The sequence below is a fragment of the Haliaeetus leucocephalus genome, unplaced genomic scaffold (genome assembly GCF_000737465.1).
Source record: "Haliaeetus leucocephalus isolate CR32 unplaced genomic scaffold, Haliaeetus_leucocephalus-4.0 Scaffold21, whole genome shotgun sequence".
NCBI lineage: Eukaryota > Metazoa > Chordata > Aves > Accipitriformes > Accipitridae > Haliaeetus > Haliaeetus leucocephalus.
The window spans coordinates 2,637,030-2,659,737 of record NW_010972457.1 but is presented as its reverse complement, the minus strand read 5'-3'; the positions used below and the strand labels follow the sequence as shown (position 1 = coordinate 2,659,737).

The 22,708-nt window shown below is 36.4% G+C and overlaps 1 protein-coding gene across 1 annotated transcript in view; it reads left to right on the top strand.

The window, feature by feature from the left end:
• The window catches only part of LRBA (LPS-responsive vesicle trafficking, beach and anchor containing), a 431,397-nt gene that overhangs the window by 317,044 nt on the left and 91,645 nt on the right, over positions 1–22,708 (top strand). The window contains exon 47 of the mRNA XM_010576372.1: positions 15,622–15,774. Coding sequence (XP_010574674.1) covers positions 15,622–15,774 — 153 coding nt within the window. The remainder of the gene's footprint in view (positions 1–15,621; positions 15,775–22,708) is intronic.

Sequence of the window (22,708 nt, the reverse complement as noted above, 5' to 3'; positions counted from 1 at the left end):
CAAAGCCCAACTAGAACTTAATCTGGCTACTGCCATAAAAGACAATAAAAATGTTTCTGTAAATACAGCAAAAGGAGGGCTAAGGACAATCCCCAACCTCTATTGGATGCGGGGGGAAACATAGTGACAAAGCATGAGGAGAAGGCCGAGGTACTTAATACCTTCTTTGCCTCAGTCTTTAATAGTAAGACCAGTTGGTTTTGGGGTACCCAGCCCTCTGAGCTGGAAGACAGGGCCAGGGAGCAGAATGAAGCCCCCGTAATCCAAGGGGAAATGGTTAGCGACCTGCTACACCACTTAGACACACACAAGTCTATGGGGCCAGATGGGATCCACCCAAGGTTACCGAGGGAGCTGGCAGAAGTGCTCACCAAGCCACTTTCCATCATTCATCAGCAGTCCTGGCTAACCAGGGAGGTCTCAGTTGACTGAAGGTTAGCAAATGTGAAACCCATCTACAAGAAGGGCTGGAAGGAGGATCTGGGGAACTACAGGCCTGTCAGACTAACCTCAGTGCTAGGGAAGGTTATGGAGCAGATCATCCTGAGTGCCATCACATGGCACGTACAGGACAGCCAGGTGATCAGGCCCAGTCAGCAGGGGTTTGTGAAGGGCAGGTCCTGCTTGACTAACCTGATCTCCTTCTATTACAATGTGACCTGTTTAGTGGATGAGGGAAAGGCTGTGGGTGTTGTATACCTGCATTTTATGTTTTGCATTTTAGTAAAACCTTTGACACCATTTCCCACAGCATTCTCCTGGAGAAACTGGCTGCTCATGTCTTGGATAGGCATTGTCGTGGTTTAACCCCAGCTGACAATAAGCACCATGCAGCTGCTCACTCACTCCCCCACCCCCCAGTGGGATGGTGGAGAGAATCAGGGGAAAAAATACCTAAAAACTCGTGGGTTGAGATAGAGACAATTTAATAGGACAGAAAAGGAAGGGAAAATAATAATAATAATGGTAGTAGTTGTAGTAGTAATTACAATAATAATAAAATATACAAAACAAGTGATGCACAAAACAATTGCTCACCATCTGCTGACTGATGCCCAGCCAATCGTGGGCTGTGGTACCCCCTGACCAACTCTCCCCAGTTTATGTACTGGGCATGATGTAATATGGTATGGAATAGCCCTTTGGCTTGTTTGGGTCAGCTGTCCTTGCTGTGTCCTCTCCCAGTTTCTTGGGCAGTCCCCGCCTCTGCTGACAGGGCAGTATGAGAAGCTGAAAAGTCCTTGACTTAGTATAAACACTGCTTAACGACAACTAAAACTTCAGTGCATTATCAACATTATTTTCATCCTAAATCCAAAACACAATGCTATACCAGCTACTAAGGAGAAAATTAACTTTATTCCAGCCAAAACCAGGACAGATGTACTCTTTGCTGGGCAAAAAACTGGCTGGACAGCCAGGCCCAAAGAGTAGTTGTGAATGGAATTAAATCAGTTGGCAGCTGGTCACAAGTGGTGTTCCCCAGGGCTCAGTACTGGGGCCAGTTCTGTTTATCAGTAATCTGGATGAGGGGATTGAGGGCACCCTCAGTAAGTTTGCAGATGACACCAAGTTGGGCAGGAATGTTGATCTGCTGAGGGTAGGAAGGCTCTAGAGAGTGATCTGGACAGGCTGGATCGATGTGCCAAAGCCAATTGTACGAGGTTCAACAAGGCCAAGTGCCGGGTCCTGCACTTGGGTCACAGCAACCCCATGCAGCGCTACAGGCTTGGGGAAGAGTGGCTGGAAAGCTGCCCGGCAGAGAAAGACCTGGGGGTTTTGGTCAACAGCCAGCTGAATATGAGCCAGCAGTGTGCCCAGGTGGCCAAGAAGGCCAATAGCATCCTGGCTTGTAACAGCAATAGTGTGGCCAGCAGGACTAGGGAAGTGATCATCCCCCTGTACTCAGCACTGGTGAGGCCGCACCTCGAGTGCTGTGCTCAGTTTTGGGCCCCTCACTACAGGAAAGACACTGAGGTGCTGGAGCATGTCCAGAGAAGGACAGCGAAGCTGGTGAAGGGTCTAGAGAACAAGTCGTATGAGGAGCGGCTGAGGGAACTGGGGTTGTTTAGCCTGGAGAACAGGAGGCTGAGGGGAGACCTTATCCCTCTCTACAACTACCTGAAGGGAGGTTGTAGCGAGGTTGGGGTTGGTCTCTTTCCCAAGTAACAACCAATAGAACAAGAGGAAATGGCTTCAAGTTGCGGCAGGGGAGGTTTAGGTTGGATATTAGGAAAAATTTCTTCACCAACAGGGTTATCAAGCATTGGAACAGGCTGCCCAGGGAAGTGGTTGAGTCACCATCCCTGGAGGTATTTAAAAGAGATGTAGGTGTGGCACTTAGGGACATGGTTTAGTGGTGGACTTAGCAGTGCTAGGTTAATGGTTGTACTCAATGATCTGAAAGGTCTTCTCCAACCTAAACGATTCTATGATTGTACAAATATGTGCAATTGAAGCAGTAACTTCCATGGGAGACAATCCATGGCCAGCTAGAATGTTTTCTTTAACTATCTTGCACGATGTATGTACATGTGTGTATGCATGTGTGTATTCAGGAAGGAAGGAGGAGGAAGACAGGGAAGGAGTTAAATGAATGCAGATCCCTCTGGTTTTGATCCCCAACAGGGAAAATGAAGAGTTTCCAGTGTTTTTTCTTCCTTTAGAGTTCCTTTCCCACCTATTTTACAGTCAATAAATATTATGAAACATGACACCCGCAAGTTTTAGACTTACTCCCTGTAATCTTGGAGTATCATTCTCTCTAATAATTTTATGATAGTAATTTCTCATGGTCTTTCCTGAAAGGACTTAGTGCACATCGTTTGCTATCACCTTGACGTACAATATTGTAGTTAAGCAAATGCCATTTTCTAATTCAAGTTGAGCTCTGAAATTATTTCCTTATAATTCTGGATGAGAAAGCTGTTTCTGCATCACCAGGATCAAAGGGATGATGTCTATAAAATTAAAGGAAATGAAAGAAAGCCTCTGTCAACTACTGTTATCAATGGAGTTCTTAACATTTCTAAATTGTACATTAAGAAAGAAATTGTGTATAGAAAAGCTGTCTAGTTTATATCCACCTCCTTTTCAAAAGATTAAAATACCAGAAGTTACATTTTAACATCTTGTATGGTAATGTACTAGAAATACTTGATGTTAGCCAAACAAACTTTAAAAAAAATAGATAGCCTTATGTTCTTTCAATTGTTTCCAGAACTTGGAAGATGCTGGTTACTGGCAAGAGCTAGTGTAATTTCCTTGAAGTTTGCAATTTGCAAACACTAATACATTAATGATTATTCAAAGGTTATTCAAAAGCCTTTGACATCTAATTTATTCATTCTTTTCTAATATCAACATGTTTTTGGACTGTCTTAATTTGGTCCAAGATTTTGTCCAAAACAGTATGTGATTTTCCTTTTAGCTCCGTGTGTGTAAGAATGTATTGTGTAAGCACAGCTCATGCCTGTCTGTGAAGACTATGCATTTGCATGCAAAATTAAGATTTTATCTCATGTCATTTTTAAGAAAATTAGGCACTTAAAGAGGCTTTGCTTTTTTCACAAAATGTTTAATACGAAATGTATTTTCTTGTATTTTCATTTAAGAGACATTGTCATGTGTTACAATGTGGTTATCATCTGTATGCCTATTATAATCCAATGGTAACTGAATGCAGCTGGCATATTGGAAAAGATGTTTTGTTTTGAGAACAATTTTCATTGTTACATTTACATGAAAATTATGCAGAGCTGAGATGAAAAGTAATAATAAGAAAATAATAAGAGCATTTAAATAAAAAATGGCCTTTTAGAAAGTCTTCATACAGAGATCTCTGTATTATGTTTTAACCTTTCATCTCCATAGGAAACAGTTTTCTATCTTTAACAAAATTATGAGATACATCCTGAATGTTGTATTTGCAGCAGGCCGGTCAGTTTGCCTGAGTGATGAAACATTTAAATGCATTAAAGTAATGAGGAGTTTCCCTTTTTTATTTCATAGGTAGGCTACATTTTACTGTTCTGTCCAGTATTTTTTAACAGATTTCTTAACTAAATTCTTCAATCTTTCAGCTTCCCTTTCCAGTGTTTCAAGTGGGGTTGCTATATTGCTTTGGGGGCTGAATATTAAATATTTTTAAAGTTGAAAAGGTCTACTTGTTTTAAGGTATTATTAATTGCATTGCGGTCTGTTTGAGGCTGAGCAATATGGAATTAAGAAGAATGTCTTAGTATATGATTTAATTATTAAAATATATATTTACAGGAGTTTGTTCTGCTGTGGATGAATATTCTGACAAAAGTAATTGGCTAAGGTCAAACTTCATATGAAATATTAATCCATTTTTTTATTTCAACTTTGAATTTTTCTTGTGTACTTGCTCTGAAGCAGCTGACTCCTTCAAAGGTGGATGCTATTCTAGGTGTGATAGGGAGGCTGCCGCTTACTTAAGTGCAAAATAACTTGTCCCTTTTAAAGACAACGTAGAGCTTGTTTGTGTTCAACAGTAGATTCACTCTGGGAGTAGCCTTATGAACAAGAAAATTAATTTAGCTATAAAAGATGTCTTCGTGAGTTGTGGGGAACAAAAATAATTTCAGGGGAGTCACTAGTTAGCTAAGGACTTGAGATTGAATGAATTGAGGGAGAAATCTCTTGAAAATGTAGGTATAGATGGACAGGGAAATGATTTTGCTGAAGTATGACTGTCCATACCATTCAGTCCATGGGAAACATGGTAAAAAACGTTTATTTCTCAACAAGTTAAAGGGTTTTAAGTCTTACCTTGTGTTTCTGATGGGCTGAGAACATAAATGTAGTCAGCTTTTGTGGCTGATTAAATATTAGGGTTTTTTGATCATAAGCTTTCTGCGATTCCTGCTGATACTCCTACAACTGATAAAAACCTAGCAATTTAATGCATTGGTTTATAGAAATACCCAGGATTTGGGATGCCACTTATAAGGCCTTGAAAGTGGCAGGCCAAAGTGAATGATTCTGTATCTTGATACATAGGGAGTAGGGGGCACAAAGGAAAAAGAAGGGTTTTTTCCTATTCCAGCTGAAAAAATTGTGAATTTTTAGTACCATTGAGCCGATTACAGGAAATTATTTCTCCTTGCTTCTCGTGTTAAGAGAATGAATGTAGTTATTGATGCTTGCTGTCCTAAAAATATTGTTAATCTTAGTTGGAGGCATCATATATTACAAAGAGGACTAACATGAGCTAGCTTTGGAAGCAACACTTGTTGGCTGGTATCACTTCAACAGAGAAAGCTAAAGCATATGTGTGGTCACAACCAATCTTTGTCAATATCCTGTGAAAGCCCTGGATTGATGATCAAAGCAAGAAACTAATGCTGCACTGTAGTATAACCTTTGGTTGAACTTTTCAAATTTTGATTTCAAGAGGTGATATGTTGCATCAAATTTAATTTCCTAGTTCTTCCCTATTCATTTATGTAAGCAATACAAATTAAAGATCCTTCAGAAGTTTGCTAGTGTCTCACTACCACTCTGGCATTGTTATTTACTAATTAGCTCAGCAGTGTTCCCTTTAAATGATTAACCATGTGTTTGTAAGTTAAATCGTCTGCACTGAAGAATATTAAATGTATTTCAATTCTGTGAGAGTACCACTAGTACCTTTAAAGTACTAGACAGGCATGACCATTAACTAATTTAGTTACTTCTTAATTTACATTATTAGTGCAAACAATGCTGGTTAGTTTTGTTCATACTGTATAAAAAGCAAACATGGATAGCCTGGCAGTGTTTAACAGAAAAACAGTTTAGTTTGGGGCTTGGACTAAGTTCTGGAATACAGAAGTTAAGTCTGTCTGTTCTTCTGTGTTGCTCTTTTTCTTTGATGAATGAGTAGATTTGTACATACTTGTTCAGAAGCAGTTGTTATTTCTGGTAGCTAACCTGTTGCAATAAATTTATTTATCATTATATTTACAACAGCATAATTGTTACCCATGTTGCTCTTTGCATGTATTTTCTCTTTTCCAAGTGCACTTTGCTGATTTTTTGTTTTTTAGTACCATATATACAGTATGTCAAGATTGTCTGAAATTTTTATGCTGTCATCCAAACAGCTATGTTGCCTTCTGAGTGTCATCTAGAATTTTATTACTGCACCTTCTATGCCAGGTCATTAATGAGATTATTGACTGGTATTAGGAGCAGGGCAGACCCCATTACCATGTCCTCCCAGTTTGACAGTGAGCTATTGATAACTGCTCTTGGAATATGGATTTCCAGCTTGGGTACTCCCACATTATTGTAACCTAATCTCATCTCCATTTCTCTACTTTGCTTATAAGAATGTCATGGGAGACTGAGACAGTCTCAGAGGTCTTTCTCAAAAGTGAAGTAACATCTTGCCTCTTTTTCTTTCACCATCCATTATTGCAGTTATCTTTTGAAAAGAAGATTAGATTGGCTTAATGTGATTGATTTTTTACCTTTCTAACGAAGTTACAGTCACTACTATGGAGTTATGTACTGTTCTTCATGCCTTTCTCTCTGCTGCTTGGTGTGTGTTCCTTTTTCATGTGCTTATGGGTTGGGGGCAGGTTTTGGTGCATTTGATAAGTTTTGTTTAAAAGGAGATGCTAGAAGACCATAAACTTACAGAAAATATTAGTAAGTTCCAATTATGCTGTTCCAGATTGTCCCGTCATAAAATGGGTACTAATTTATGAAAGTTAATCTTGTGATATGAGATGTATCAGTGACAACTATTGAAAGGCTGGTGTGATGGTATTGAATATCTGAATTCATATCTCATACAGATATGTTTGGCAAGTTATGATCCTTTATCTTGTCCTAAGGTTCTCATAGTATAGAACAGCTTAATTTTTAGGTACAGAAATGCCATTTTGGCAAGCTAACTATATAAATCTCATTAGCATCACATTGTTTTGGACAGTTTTTCTTTAAATCAAGCTTCATATTTAAAGTCTCTTTGAATTGTAACAGTATTAAACAGGGTCTGCCCTAACGTGTAGATTGTCTTGGGCTTCTAGGCGTGTTATAAAGTGGGTATCTGGTGTATATAAACACTAGTGAGACTGGGGGAGAATGGGTTTGGCCAAGATTCTTCAGGAATGTCCTTGGAGGGAACAGCTTGGGAAGCAGGAGAATGCTAAGAAGACATGATTTCATTATGAATAGGATATCAAGATTAAGAATTAAATTATAACTTAAGTGATAATCCTGGGTCTAAAATGTTGTCTCAAACCATAGACTGTAATAAACAGAGAGCTCTGAAAGTAGCCCTCTGTCTTCTCAATTTTCATCCATTTTCTAATTCTTTGCCTCTAAATCATCTCTATGCTAATGACTAAAGCTGATCCTGGACAAAAAATGTTTTTTAATAAGCAACCTATGGAAACTGACAGTGCCAACTTTGAACTAGAGTTAGCCTGTGCTAAAGGAAGGGTTTTCCTGGCCATAGTATGTTCTCAAAATCTATCTGAAGCTGTCATATGGCTGTTACGTACTGTTCTTCAGGTTTTGTAAATTGTTGTTAAAAGGAATAACAAAAATGTTGGCTACAAGTATGCAATATTTAACAAGATTTGTTGAGTTTTGGTGCCTTGACTTCTTAATTAGGTAGTTGCATTAAAATATAGCTAAAGCATCTGATTAACATTATTGAAATATTTAAAATTAAAGGAATAGTTGCAGTAAAGTAAAAGCAAAATTAAATCATGTAATACATGAATGTCATTGGGCAGATGCTCAGATAATTGTATAATGTGCCCATGTACCTCAGTCCTTTACTATTTCTTAACTTTTCTTCCTTTCCAGTACATATTTTCAGTGAAATAACAACTTTCAAAGCTTACACAAGTCAAAGCTATCCAGGCTAAAGTTTTCAGTTGTGAGTTCATAAAGGCCTATGCAAAACATGTATTAAAAAAAAAAGAAATCCATTGATTTCTGATAAAGAAATTATACAGAAATCCAGTCATAATATGTCCTGTAATCGCATGTCTTTTTCACATTCTTTTACTGAAAGAAGCACATCCAGGGAAGCTTTTGAGTATTCACAGGAATTACTAGATCCTCTTTTTATTAGACTGTTAAACCTGCTCCTGTCTGTGGGTCCTGATGTATTTTATCCAAACAAGCACAAACTGTACAGAAAATCTTTGTTATGGTAGACAAGTTAGATCTGTAACCAAATATAAGTATTAAAATACTGGTAGAGTTACCTGCAGTCATAGATACTGCTTAGTTTCTGTGACTGTTGTGCGGATTACTAAGTCATTATTGGGTCACATGTATTCAATATGGATTTTTGTGTTCAAGATGGATTTCTTCTTTCAAGCATGAGATTCTTCAAGTCTTCAAGAAGACTTGAGAATCTGGACTTCATCATTGAACGTTATTAAGGCAGGCATTAGGAAAATTCTGTTTACCTAATGATACATCAGGTTTTGTATGTTTGGTAACGTTCTATAAAGGAAAAAAAAATCATTCTCTGCAAGTATTAGAACAGACGATGCTTTGTCTCCTATGAATTGGCTTCTTGCAACTGATTGACTCGTTTGTCAAAAAAGCTGTAAGCGTCAAATTAAGAATTTCTCAGTGAAGGGACATTTGTTACGGTGCCCTCTCTGTGTAGCTTCTGTGGAGACTACTAAAGCGTGAAGTTATGCTGTACTTATTGGGCCCCTCAAGACACATATGTATAATGGCTCTACTTACCTGCTTATTGTTTTTTAAACTTGTAGGAACTTAGTTATCTTTATAAGCTGCTGTAAGAGTTGGCTAAAATTGACCAAGAAACTTAAAATGTTTTTGGAGGAGATGGAGGTTGCTATAGATAGGCCAGTGAGCACATGTGAGCTGCAGGATTGAATATGACTGATTGAAAGGCATGTTGAGCAATACAGTTAAACCTCAGTACTAGAGGCAAGAAACTCTAGAGTTCCAAGCTGCTGGAACATTCAGAAACTGGAGGATGATAAATTTCGTGACTTTCTTTAAAATATATATTAAAAAAAAAAGTTGAAGCTCTGCAAAATGGCAACTCATGCTTATTGAAACAGGCTGCCTAACATAAGCATGCCTAAGACACCCTGTAACCTGATAAGCTTTTCTACATATGCTTTGCATTGTTTTATACTTCTCCATCTAATAGACGGGAGTTTCAAAAGTTACAAGGAATAAAGTTGCTGCCAAACTGGCAACATTACCTTTGTATAGGAGAAATTTCATGTCATATTAGTAGCAAGGTCAAAGATGTCCAAGAGCAATGACTAGCAAAATTCAGAAGCAGTTACATAGTAATTCAGATTTTTAACCATAAACTGTATGTCTGGTGTAGCAAAGCTTTTAACATATTTAGGATGCAGATCCTTGGTTTTCATGAAAGGTTTGGTTTTCTGTAAAATTATGCCAAGATCCATAACAGGAAAATACTTTTCTGAGTAAAAAAAAATAAGAATTCTAAATTCAGTCAAAGCCATGCGTGGTAATCTGTGGGAATTGCAGTAGTTAAAAATACAGACATCTGGGTGTATGGATCAGAAAGTTCCATCTAATATCTGTGGTGTACTTCTTTTATGCCCAGCCATAATTGTGTTGAAAATGAAACAAATACTTTTAATATCTACTCCAAACTTTTTGTGTAGCTGTTGAAATAATAAACTTCAAGTAAGTCATGGACAAATTTGGTAAAGTCCAAAGGAGGATGACCAGAGATTTAGAAAATGAGATGAAGTTGAAGGTTTTAGGTTGTTTACTTTGGAGAAAAGAGGAACAAGGACAGAAACATGAAGTGGTTTTGGTAGTGGCAGTTGTAATGCTTTTACCCTGCTGGGGATTTTGGCTGGCAGGCATAGTGCACTTCATTTCATGGAATTATAGAACAGCCCAGGCTGAAGGGACCTTGAAAGATCATCTGGTCCAACTTTTTGTGGGAAAGGGAGCCTAGATGAGATTATCTAGCACCTTGTCCAATCCCATCTTGAAAACCTCCAGTGATGGGGACTCTACCACGTCCCTGGGAGGTTTTTCCAGTGAACAATAATTCTCACTGTAAAGAATTTCTTTCTTAGATCGAGAGGAATTCTGCTGTATACTTCCTGTGCCAGTGTGCCCCCATGCCATCCTTCGTGGTGACGTGTGTGCTGTCCGTCCTTAGTGCAGGAGGGGAATAGTGGCCAGAAAGTGCTGGTGGGAATGGATCTTGCTGTCCCTGAGGTAAAAGCTGCTTCTACACATTGGTAGGCGTAAAAAGGGCAACTGCTGCTTGTATTCAGTCTGAATAAGACAAGAAATGGGCTCCAGTTGCAGCAAAAGCAGACTAGATGTAAGGAAGACCTTCTAGGGGGGTGAACAGATGAAGACCAGAAATTTATAGGATGCCCATCATCGAAAACTTTAAAAGAACAAGGCGGAGAAACATCTTTCAAGAATCCCTGATTATAATTGTCTGTGCATGGAAAGGTGGACAAGATGACCTTTCAAGGTTTCATCTAGCCCTTTTTATAATTCAATATAGTCCTTTTCACCCCCAGTTAATTTAAAAAAAGGAGGAATGTAGTTATATATACAACTTTTTTCCTCTTTCTCTGTCACATTAACCTGAACTTTATGTTTACATAGTGTATAAATATGGTCAATAAACACCGTTGCATACTTTTACATATATCCTCAGTAAAAAGTAAAATAATTTTGTATATATATAATCCATGTATTGACTAATAGGATTTAAAGTGCCTTAAAGATGCATGTTTTATGCAATAAAGTATTGACTTAATAAAATCTACTTATTGATCAATAATGAATCAGTTACTAATTGTGATTATCATATATTTCATAAATCTACTAAATAAACAGCAGGATTTTTTATAATTTTCTTTGCTTAACTGTAAATTACCAAAGATTTTAATATTTTTTTAAACTAGGAAATATTTGAAATACAATCTCTTAGAACTTTAGCAGGTTTATTAGACATTGACAAATTAATTTCTTCGTTAATTCAATTTAGAATTTTAATGGAAACCTGCTGAAGGCTTCTTACAAGTTGGGAGAATTTCAGGCAATGTCTTGAGGCAATTTCTTAGTTCTGCAAGAAATAACACACATATAGCAGATGGAGGGAAACTCATGCGTACTTAGAAATTATACTTTGCCACAGTCATGAAAATGATTACATTGAAGTGTGATGAAAAAATGAAATTTGTATTAATTTAATATATTAGTATATATTTGTTGAATGCCATTTAAGTCTCCTAACAGAGGAAATAAAGTGTGGCAATATGAATAAAACCCTAGACTTCTAATATGCATTTTTATTATTCTGTTTGACAGGTTATATATAGGCTTAATATTGCTTAATGTGATTGTCAAATAATTTAGTTTGAAAATCTGGTATCTTAGAAATGGTTTAATATGATTAGGGAATCTGTGTCACTGTTTCTACATACCTTTGCAGATCATATAACTCTGCTTCAAAATGCATCTGTCTATTATTTTCTAAACAAAAGAAAAGAATGAAATTTCATTATGTTAAAAAACAAAGTATCCTGTATAGATTTTTTATGCATGGTGGCAAATATGAAAATAAATCACCAGTGTTAAACTGGCATTCTGTTGATATCAGTTGTTTGTAAAAAAATCTTTTTAGTGAAGTTTCCTTAGGAATCATTGTTTCCATGCGGTAGAGGGCAGTTTTTGTTAAAGAAAACTTGTTATTTTAATTATATGCAGTATTTTATAAGCATTTTAATAAGAATCCTGATATGGCAAATTATATCTTTAATTTTTTTCTAAATATACCACTATAAATACTGTGTGTTAGATTCATATTGATATTCAGTGTGAACTCTTTCATCAGTTGTAATGAAATTAAAAACATGGCAGAAGGAGTGAAATACTGCCTATCAGAAGGATGTCTGTGTCTACCCTGCAGAACGGGTGAATTCCAACACAGAGGAATTTCTGAAACTAATTTTCTTGCTAAAGCAAGAGCTTCAACAAATCATACAGATGTTTTTGGTTTTCTGTGAAATCATATAAACAAAACAAATGTGGGACAATTTTACTGTTTCTGTACATGTGCTGAGTGCGTAAAATTTCAGAAGGGATTCAGTAGAATTAGAAAAAGTGTGAAGGCAACCAAAGTGATTAGTCAGAAGGGAAGACCTCCAGAGGGAACAAATCAAAATTGACTAGAATCCTTTAGCTTGCAAAAAGAGACCACTGAGGAAGAGTGTGACAATAGAGGTCTACAGTATCCAGAAGGGCATATAGAAGAGTGAATAAGGAATTAATATTCACTGTTTTTCACAATACGGGTACTCGAACCAGCCACTGGAACTGTTAGGAAGCAGTTTTAGAATAGCCAAAGGAAAAACCTTTGAAGACGAAACTACAGTGTGGAACCCACGATTAATGATTTTAAAAATCAGAAGTACAGATTAGTTCAAAACCATTTATCTGTAAGAAGCTGACAGAATATCTGTGGAAAGACTGTATTTGCCCTGTGTTAGTCTTCCAGTTCTTGTCACTGTTCCAGGTGAAATACTAAATGGTCCTCCAAGTCTGGCCCCTCGTGGCTGGTCCTGCATCTTCATGTGGTATTTGTGTGAAACTACGAGTAACTCCTCCCCACCCACCCCCCTCAAAAAACAAGCAAAAAGTGCATTAATTAATCTTTTTAATGTTCTCAGGTGTCCAAAAAGTTCCATTAGTAATGGAGTTACACACGTGGGTCAGCATCTGCTGTCTTAGTTTCCATCTATGCATGTGATGTGGCTATTTTAAGAAAAAAGAAGACCCCACAAATAGAGTTGAGAAGGAGTGTTAAGGACTGCAGTTACCAAATACATAAAGAATATTCGTAAAGTTGATAAAAATTAAATGTTTTATTATCAGGTTTATTCACCAGTTTTAGGAAAAACCGTTGGCCTTTAACTAATGTTGTCATTTTCACCTGTTGTAAAGGCATTGAAAATTGGTGCTAAATACTACTCAGTTAGAATGGCCCAGTGTATCTGTTTGCACTCCCTTTCCCCATGTGTAAATATTAGCACATGGTCAAGATAAGAAAATCAGATAATAAAGAAGCTCCTTTTCTAAAAATGTATCATTATGGTGACAGTGAAAAATTTTATGAAAACTCATTGCTGGAGTAATGAAGTAACATTTTATGAAAAGTTTCTAATAGTCAAAGTAACAGAAGTTACTGATAATTTTCAAGTTTCCAGGCAGCATATTGTTTCTGTGTAATCTAATGAAAACAATGTGTGTTCTAGAAAGCCAAATGTTTTCTGATCTTGAAAGAAACTAATGAATAGCTGTACAGATATATATAAAAAAAAATAAAAACATCAGTAACATATGTAATGAGCTTATGTTTTAAGTATTCAGAATCATGGTATGGTTTCATATTTGTGGTGCATGCTGCTATTGAATTAATAGTCCATTGTCTCTGCTTTTTCTTTGTTAGTTTCTGTCTGTGATGATAAAAACTACAGAAACGTCGATGTTGGAGTACCTTCTTTTTTACAGACCTTTATCCTTGCTGCATTCTTGTTCTTTCACTTATCCAAATAAATAGTTTCAAATCTCTTTTTATCAAGTACTTGTCAAGCATTTGGTACAGAAGTATGTTTTTACCCTGCCTAGTTAATTAAGGTGACTGTAAACAAAAAGATGTACAATTCAAAGCCAAGCAGTGTTTCACACAAGGATGGAGGTGATAATAGCTTAATTCCTGCTTGATCTTTCCTGTCTTTGCCCGGGCTACTTCGGATTGACCTTGTCCGCAATCTGATGACCTTCCTGTTGCACTCAGCCATTTGGAAAGCTGCTCATGCCATAGCTAGCCCTGAGGGGCTATCTGGGAGACCACTGATCCATTGACCCATGTCAAGACTGGGTTTCAGATCTGATCGCCTGAGCTTCTGATGTAGCTACATACTACACCCGCTGTAGACAAAGCCAGTGGGGCAGTCTGATTTTTTTTCTACTTCTTAAGTGGCATGCAGTTTGCACTTGCAGTATGGAAGACCAATTTTACACCAGTCATTTGCTATGAAATACACTTCCTGAAGCAATTACACGTATTGATCCTTTCTTTACAAAGGAAGTAAATTCTCTAATTTAGTGGCTCAATTTTTCTAAATCCATCAAATTGCCAGGTTTATTGGATGTATTTAAGTCTCAACATCAAGTTCCACAAAAAAAAAAGCATCTTTAAAATATATTAAGGGCAAAAATATGTATGTCTTAATAGGCTTTTTCTGTTAAGTGTTTTGCCAGGACTTTGCAGACATTTATAAAAGTGTATAAATAAGGTTCTAATCACATTAACTTAGATAAGTTTATGTATATCCTAATGCATATTTTACAAAATAAATGACAACTTGCAAAGCTGCATGTCTGTTTGCAAAACAGGGAAACACTCCACTTATCTAGGAGAAATTCCTTATGCTTTTGAGCTTAATTTTGCTTCCTAGCATGTTGTGTTCAATTCCACACTAGAATGTGTGTTCAATTCTGCACTAGAATGTACCATTTTCTGCTCTTAAAAAAATACTTTGTTTTTCTCATAAGACATGGAAATTACAATTCGTTTGCTGTATGTGCTTGCATTTTTTCCTCAACCGTGTTTAGTGTAGCAGGCTCTGCCAGCCTTAAGTGTGAGGGCGGGCCAGCCATGGAGGTGTTAAATGCCGAGTTCCAGTCCTGTTCAGCACTGGCCTGTAGAGCACACTTAAAGCAGTGATGATCCTGACAAGGAATTTAGTGCATGTACAGACCTTGTAACCATGTGAAATGCCTTCCTTTTTTTTTCTTGTGTCTGTGTGTGTTCGTGCGTGCATGTGTGTGAAATTATGCATGGTTCTTCCCTGTAATTATAGACTGGACACATAATTGAGTTAACGACCTTTCAATGAAAGAAAAATATTGATTTGATTCAGCTTTGACTGTGTGGTTTTTTTCTGAACATGTGGTATAACTCCAGGAATTTTAGAATTTACAAAATTATTTCTGGGCATTGAACAATCTTAGATAATAGCCTAAACATTAAGTTCTTAGACCCTTTATGTTAGAGAGAATAAGAATATAACTGGGTTTTACACCTTTGTAATTAATATATATGGTGCTACTTTCATCCAAACTATAGACTGCCATTTGTGCATTAGCACTTTAAAATGTGGATTATATTAGAATTTGAAAGAAGCAGTTTTCCCCAACTTCTTAACATCCTTGCTTGTCTGTTGCTTTCCACTAAATATTATTTGTACCACGTGATGTTCATTACTTTAGTTTTATAAGCTTCTCTGTGCATAATATGCAATCAAAACCAATATTACGACTTTTTTTGTTTTATGGCCTGTTGTGTCTTAGTTCTTTGTCGTGTTAAAAGCATCATAAAGATTTATCATATCTAAAGGTTTAAATTTTAGAAAGTATGAAAGAGGGGATTTCTCCCTTCTGGAGGGGAGGGGGATGTCTGTGGGAGGATTTTGTATATTCTTTTTGCCTGATGCCATTCTAATAATTATTTTTTTAACATGACAAAATGCATCCTCTAACAGAATTTGTAACAAGGCATTGTTTTTCATTTATCTACAGGAATTGATTCCTGAATTCTATTACCTCCCAGAGATATTTGTCAACAGCAACAATTACAATCTGGGAGTGATGGATGATGGAACAGTTGTGTCTGATGTTGAACTTCCACCATGGGCCAAAACCCCAGAAGAATTTGTTCGCATAAACCGACTGGTAAGATGGCTATATTCTATTGTCTGTCAAGTAACATTTATCTTGCAAGATTCTTCTGAAATGATTTGGCTCTTTGCTTGCAATATATAGCTATTTATAATTTACATGGGACTATGGCTGAAATGATCTGAAAAAGTATTATATTTACAAGTTTGGGAAGAAAAAAGGCATATAGTACTGCTCATTCTTTAGAATTGCTCAAAAAAGTTTGAGTGTGGTCTAAATACACAGGAGATCTTATCCCACTTGTATGTCAGCTCTTGTGGTTCTAAAGAGCTAATAAAATCATCACTTTACAGAAGACTTGAAAAAGCTTGTTGAATCATAGAAATATTTCTCACTCTGATTTTAATTTTAGTATCCATTTAACTTCAAAGATCAGCGAACGCCTCAGGAAAGTTGGTTGCATTTAAATCTTCTCTCACCTCTTCCATGTCTTGCATTAAACTGAAATTTTTCAGAGAGTTTTTTACAAGTAAATAAAACTGAATTCTCCTTTGCCTGCTTCATTCCCCAAACCTGTATCACTATTCTCTTCCCCGTTTTGGAAAATCCTGTTGTTAGCACTGCCTGTCTTCACTGTGCCCTCCAGGCAGTGTTACGAATTAGGGAAGAGCTGTTACAGTATCATTGTTGGTGTTTCAACACATTCACAAAGCTATTACATTAGGCTGTTCTCAAAATGAAAGGGTTCTGCATCAGTGGCACTCTGAAATAAATATATTAGAGAAGCTTTTTTTTAATGAAACTTGGAAAATGAGGCTGCAGTTTTCATGTGGTAGTCAGCTAACAGGGAAACATTGAATTAAGTCATGGCAACTCAAAAACTTTTCAGATACCAGGCTTAGACTTGGTAATGTCCTGATATTCCTAAATTAGAAAATGGGGATTGAGAAAGTTCTATTGTTGGCAGAACATCAGACCTCATATTCATAAAGTTGCAGAACAGTCACATTAGAAGCAATCTGTGATTTAGAAGTTATCAGAATGCTTTACACTGCACTTTTGCTGGTGACATGATACCATGCTCTTCAGAAATGTTATTTGGCCTAGATTTCTGCAGGCAATTGTAGGGTGCCCCATAATAATCACAAATTATGTTAGGTGAATTTAGTGTTTTGCTTCGTATAGAAGCATGTGCAAATGTTATTTAAACAAGGTATGAAATACACTAACATTTAGCAGGACTACTTGGCAAAACATTTTCAAACACAACTTTTGATCTTACAATTGTTGCTGATAGATTAGGGAGGTAGCCTGACACCTTTTTGAGCTTGGTACGCGTTGGTGATTCAGGATAACCTGAGAAATTAAAAGCTGTGTTCTTAAACAGACTTGCTAAAGGCAGCCTGTGGCCTTGATCTCTCACGACTGTGGTATTTTAGCTTTTGCATAAAATATAGTTCTCAGTCTATTAGTTATGGATCTGGCGTTCCCCACAGTGAAGTTATTCTCCATCTCCTGCTTCCTCCTCTTCTAAGATTTTAGCTTTTAATTTTCTTTTCCTAATTCCTAGCCTTGGTGCCAGGTTTTTCTCACCCTCACCTCTCTGTACACTCTGACCTACCCTTCCCTCATCCTTCCATCATTTCCCAAAGCCTTTGCTGCTAGTGTCTGCCTTTCTTGGAGCTCTCTTTGATATCTCTCACTTGTGCTATATTCTCAGGATAAAGTGCTTCATCAGCAGGAAGCAGCTGCGTTTTGATTATTATTGTTAAACTCTTGGGCACAAATGTAAAATCCCTTTAAAGTCTTCTCTTAGAGAGTAATGATCTCATTCCATATTCCAAATGTATTTTTTTCTTTTTATGTACAATCTACAATAAGCACATCTTTATTTTGTTAAATCCTGAAAACAAAAAGTTCAGAACGCTCTAGAATGAAGTGCTTGTTACATATCCAAAACTTTCATTTCAAGAAAAAGTAATCTGAAAACAGCAGTACATTAATTTTTGTATATTTGAATGATGAAGATTAAAATTACTTTGTAGTTGCCTTAATTTCACTCAGCATTTCTTATGAAACTGAAATATCATATTTATTACCTAAATATAATTAGTGTTTCCTTCTCATATACATTTTCCCCCAAGTAATTATTCATTAGCGATTGTGACTTTTGAAACTATTTTAAACAAAAAGACTTTGCTAGTAATCTGCTTGGCTTCATAACTTATGCTGTGAAAGTAGACCTTGCAGTACAACTTGTCAAATGTTGTATTAAATGAACATGCAAAAGTTGCCATAAATTAGAGTTTTTCAAAACAAAGAATTTTTACAGGAACATGCAATTTTCAAGTATCGCATAACTGGACAGAACAGAAGTTTTTTTAAGGCTTAAGTTAATTATGAAGGTAAGAAATAATTGACCAAGTGATGGTATATTAAAGTGTTGCAGACGTCATCCCTTTTGGTGACACTGTAGGTCCCTGATACTGCTGCTGTAATTCAGATATCAAGTTTTGGTCACAGAGGTAGCATTAAATTTAAACCTCTGTGCTAATGAATTGTGTTAACTGCTTCTGTGTGACATGATTAACCTTATAGTGGTGGTGGTGGCCATGTTAGTGCTGGTATGGATGATGCCCTCTGTAATCTGCCATTTTTGCGGTGGAATAAAACTGAGAAAATTACATGCAAATATTAAATTGCTTTTTCTTGTTAATATGTAGTGGATTGGATGCAATCAGCATCAAATCAGCATCCTTTTATTTTTAAGTAGAATTGGTGTGTTTAGGAAGAATGCTGAAAGCTCAGTTCCTCACAAATACTATCAAAAAAAAGCTGGCTAGAATGTGGCATGGGCTGATTCTTTCAGTTAATATTTCCTTAAGTGCTTCCTGGTTCAGACAAAATAGTGATTATAGTATTTTAAGTGCTCATTTTGTAAGCTATCACACATAGATATTTTTTCCCTTTGCATTTCAGTTTACCTCTTTAAGTCCACAGATCTTATACAACGATTGGAGCTCATGAAATGCATACTACTTTGATCTGTGACCTTTTTGTGGTGCTAATCGGGTTCCTGATATCATTATACCTTGCTCATTAATCATATTTCCTGCAGCCCGTCAGCCAGCCAGACAGCCCAAGCCCCTGTTTGCAGCCTTGTGTTGGCAGGTTTCTCCTTTTCCAGATTATTACAGTGTGATACTTTGGCTTCTCATAACCAGACCCACATCAAGCTGTGTGCTACAATTAAAGTCAGATGGTCCTCAGGTTGAACAGGGATATACTGTTGCAGCTGTCTGTCTTTCTGGAACAGACCAGCACGGGGAACAGATGATATGTAGGATAGTGCATAATAACAGCTTGTACAGTACTGGGTCAATAGCAGGGGTTCAGAACATTAATTGACAGGCTGATAGCTGATTTAAAAGTGATTCCCAACCTATTTTTAATTCTATAAAGTATGTATTTTAATTTAAATAGGTCGTTGCATGTCCTCCGTGTTTGCTCTGAGAGAAAAAGCAGAATGGTGTATAATTAAAACTGGGTTTTGATTGATGGAACGTCATGATGAGCTAAATGATAGCATCAGGATGTCATTCTAAGCAATACAAAGAAGTGTACAATGCATGTATTGCTTCTGCATATAGTTGGTACTTTGTATTAGTTTGTGATAGCACAATATTTTATAATAGCACAAATCAGTTGGGGGAGGGTAGGATATTTTTCTCTGAGACCATCTACAGTTTGATGGGAAAGTGACTGGGTTTTTACCATTCTGAAACCTTATTATAAACCTCTGAAGTTCTGTATTATATTTAGTGCCATAGAATAACTGCTAAGATATCTGAAAATATTTTTCAGTTTACACAGATGCAGTTGACAATAATTGTGTTACTGTATAATGCTGTCTTTTTATATATATGTCTGTGTGTGTGTAATAAGAATTATAGTATTAGCTTAATAAAAGTCAAAATCCCACAAACTTTTAAATGAGATAAAATTATAATTCTCCCCGCCCCCCCAACAAAACAGAAAAATCCCAAATGCAACATACTATTACATCCTTACTTCATTATTTCAAAGTTATGATATCTTTAGGGCATTAGTACGTGAGCAAAGGGGAGAATGCTAACTTGATCTGATATCTAATAAAAAGAAAATACCCAACAATTTTTTGGTTCTCCCATGCTTCTGAGACACCTATAGGAAAAAGAAATGGGAAGTGAAATGGGAAGAGTATAAAGAGATAGATGTTCAGATGTTGTTTGGGTACAGAAATCTTGAACAAAAACTATAGCAGTAGTTGTGAGACACTGAAATAGACATATCCTTTTAAACTTAGATTTTTCTGCGATCTTTTGTTGGCTTCACAGTCTTAGTTATGTTAGCTGCTCTCCTTTAGAATAGTTTTCTGGTTTAGAAATTTAAATTCACTTGTTGGAGTTAGTGATAATTACCCCATTAAAGCTGATAGAAATTTTAAATGCCCTTCTTATCATGCATGACAAAGTAGACATTCACAAAGACCAGGTGCAACCCAAAGAAAAGTCTCATACTTCCCACTGATAGTTAGGAATAGGGAAAAATCCCAATAAGGCAGTTCTGTTTGTTCTAAATAGTGAAGTGGTCTATTTTGTCCTGTCATTGAAGGTTGGACGTCTGAATAGGTAAGAATTAATTTAAAACTATTAATCAACTGATAATAACTAAATTTCACACAGCTTTGATGAGCCTAAGCTTTTTGAGAATTAGATTGCTTCAATGATAATAAAGTTGTTGAAGTCTGTCAAGACAGCTTTCCACCATATATCTCAATTTAAGTATTTTAGTGCTTTATTGCAGAGTTAGTCCTTTCATGATTAGCTGTTTATCCATTTGATTCAATGCTGGGGAAAATGCAAGACAAATTAGAAAAGTGATGAGATTACTGTGCTAGATTGAAAGTTTTGAAATCCAATTTTCAAATAATTGAAAATGTAGTGATTGGAAGCTAGGACGCTTTCTGACACAAATGAAATACTTAAATACATAAAGGTACTATACACAAAATTTATCCTGGCATGATAAGTAAAATGGAGAGGAAGGGTAGGCCAGCCATTCACCCTAATACAAATTTAGTGGAGCAAAATGAATCAGCATTAAGAACCACCAGCTGGTAAGAAAGACCTATAATGAGAATTAAAGGATCATTATCGGTTGATATGGCGCATTACTTTTTTAGCACAGGCTACTCCACCTTACATCAAAAAAACGCTGAAAAAGCAACATTCCCCACCAACTAAATACACCAACAATACTCAGAACTGCAGTTTTTGCGAGTCTTCACTCTCTCCTATCCATGAAAAGTGAATGGATGAAAAAAGCAAAAGTTGGTTTCAAGAACATTATGCTACTTTCAATTAAAACTGTTGCTATTAGTCAAATAAAGATATTGAAACAGCAGTTAAGGCAGTGTCTGTAACTTGGAATGTACTGGATTTTTTGTATTATCTTGGAAAAATCTCTCCATGGTATTTTTCCTGGTTCCACAGCTGTGTATTTACAAAGGTGTTACAGCAGGTGCTGTAGAAAATCATGTGGATATGAACTGCTTAGAAGTGCAGATTACTAGTAATAGTTTGCTAGGTTATTAGTCGTATATTGCTGGTAATAGTTTGCTCATTAAATGTGATAAAAACTTTAGAGAGCAGGAAAAAGGCTAAAATGAAAACTAGCAACATCAGAGTTGTTAACTGTGCAGCACCTACTTTGGAATTCTAGTTTAAGCAGGATTGAATGTAGTCTTATTAAAAAGCTGGAAAGCAGATTCGTCTGTGTACACTGCATGATGAAGATGCTTCTGGCAATCCGAGCTGATCTGAAATGTTTACAGAATTTGAGTGTAGAATAGAGGAGAAGGAAAATCTTAGCTCTGTGAACTCTTCACTCAACTTGGGCTCTTCTAGATGGTTCTGTTGGCATGTTAGATATCTGTTCGTCCAGAAGAGAGGTGATGGATCACGGTGAAAAAGGAGAAGAGTTTTGATACCAGTTCTTTCAAACTCTTTACTTCATGAAATATATATGCAATTGAAGTGTTACTTCCATTTGTATTTCTGATGTTTGGTAATCACTTGTGGCTTTTCCTTGGAAATCATAATCTATATACAATATAAGATTGATACAATATCCTCTGAAAGGAGGATACATGTTAACTCTACAAGCATTTTAATTTTTAGAAAAAAAAATCATTTTCATAAATTTATAATAGTAGGTTGGAAAGTAATCTATAACTTTGTTTTTCTTGGCAAATACCTGTATTTCTATGCCACATGTGTGTGTAATGCGTTTAAAATAGGTATATGTTTAACCATAACTATTGACAATGCATCTTAAAACACTATGCTGCATTCATTTTATGTTGCTTTCAAGCTGTGACTATGGAAGAAGATTTGTGCAGGAGGTAAGGTTCCTTGTATTAAGCAAAATATTTCCATTCATAGAGCTCTCACAAATTTAACAGTCTAATCCGGAAAGTTGTCAGGAATATTATTCTTGAGCAAAGTTGGGTGTGAAAGATCCAGTCTGCTGGCTTCGTGTATTTAAAAGTTTGGTATTGTTTAACACAATAATTTTTTTCCTCATCTGTGAAAACAAGGTAGTCCTGGGAAGCACAGGGGCTGCATCATGTAGGTACTTAACAGGCAGTGGAGCACAGAAAGTCTCTTAAACAGTTGAAGAAAAGTAGGGTGGTGTGTAAATTTAAGCAGCAGGATTTCTTTTTTCCTCTAAAAGTGGTTCCATGACTGCAGTGTGCAGTTCTAGTGATTGTCTGATTTTCTCTTTCAATTTTTCCATGTAGAATACCAACATTGGCTTAAACCTGTTTGTTTTGTACCTAAGTGGTTTATTGGTATAATTGTGTTACTGTACCACTTACACTGATTTCCTACCAACTCAGCCACATGTGTAACAATTTCATCATCTGTGTTTGTCACGGCAGGAT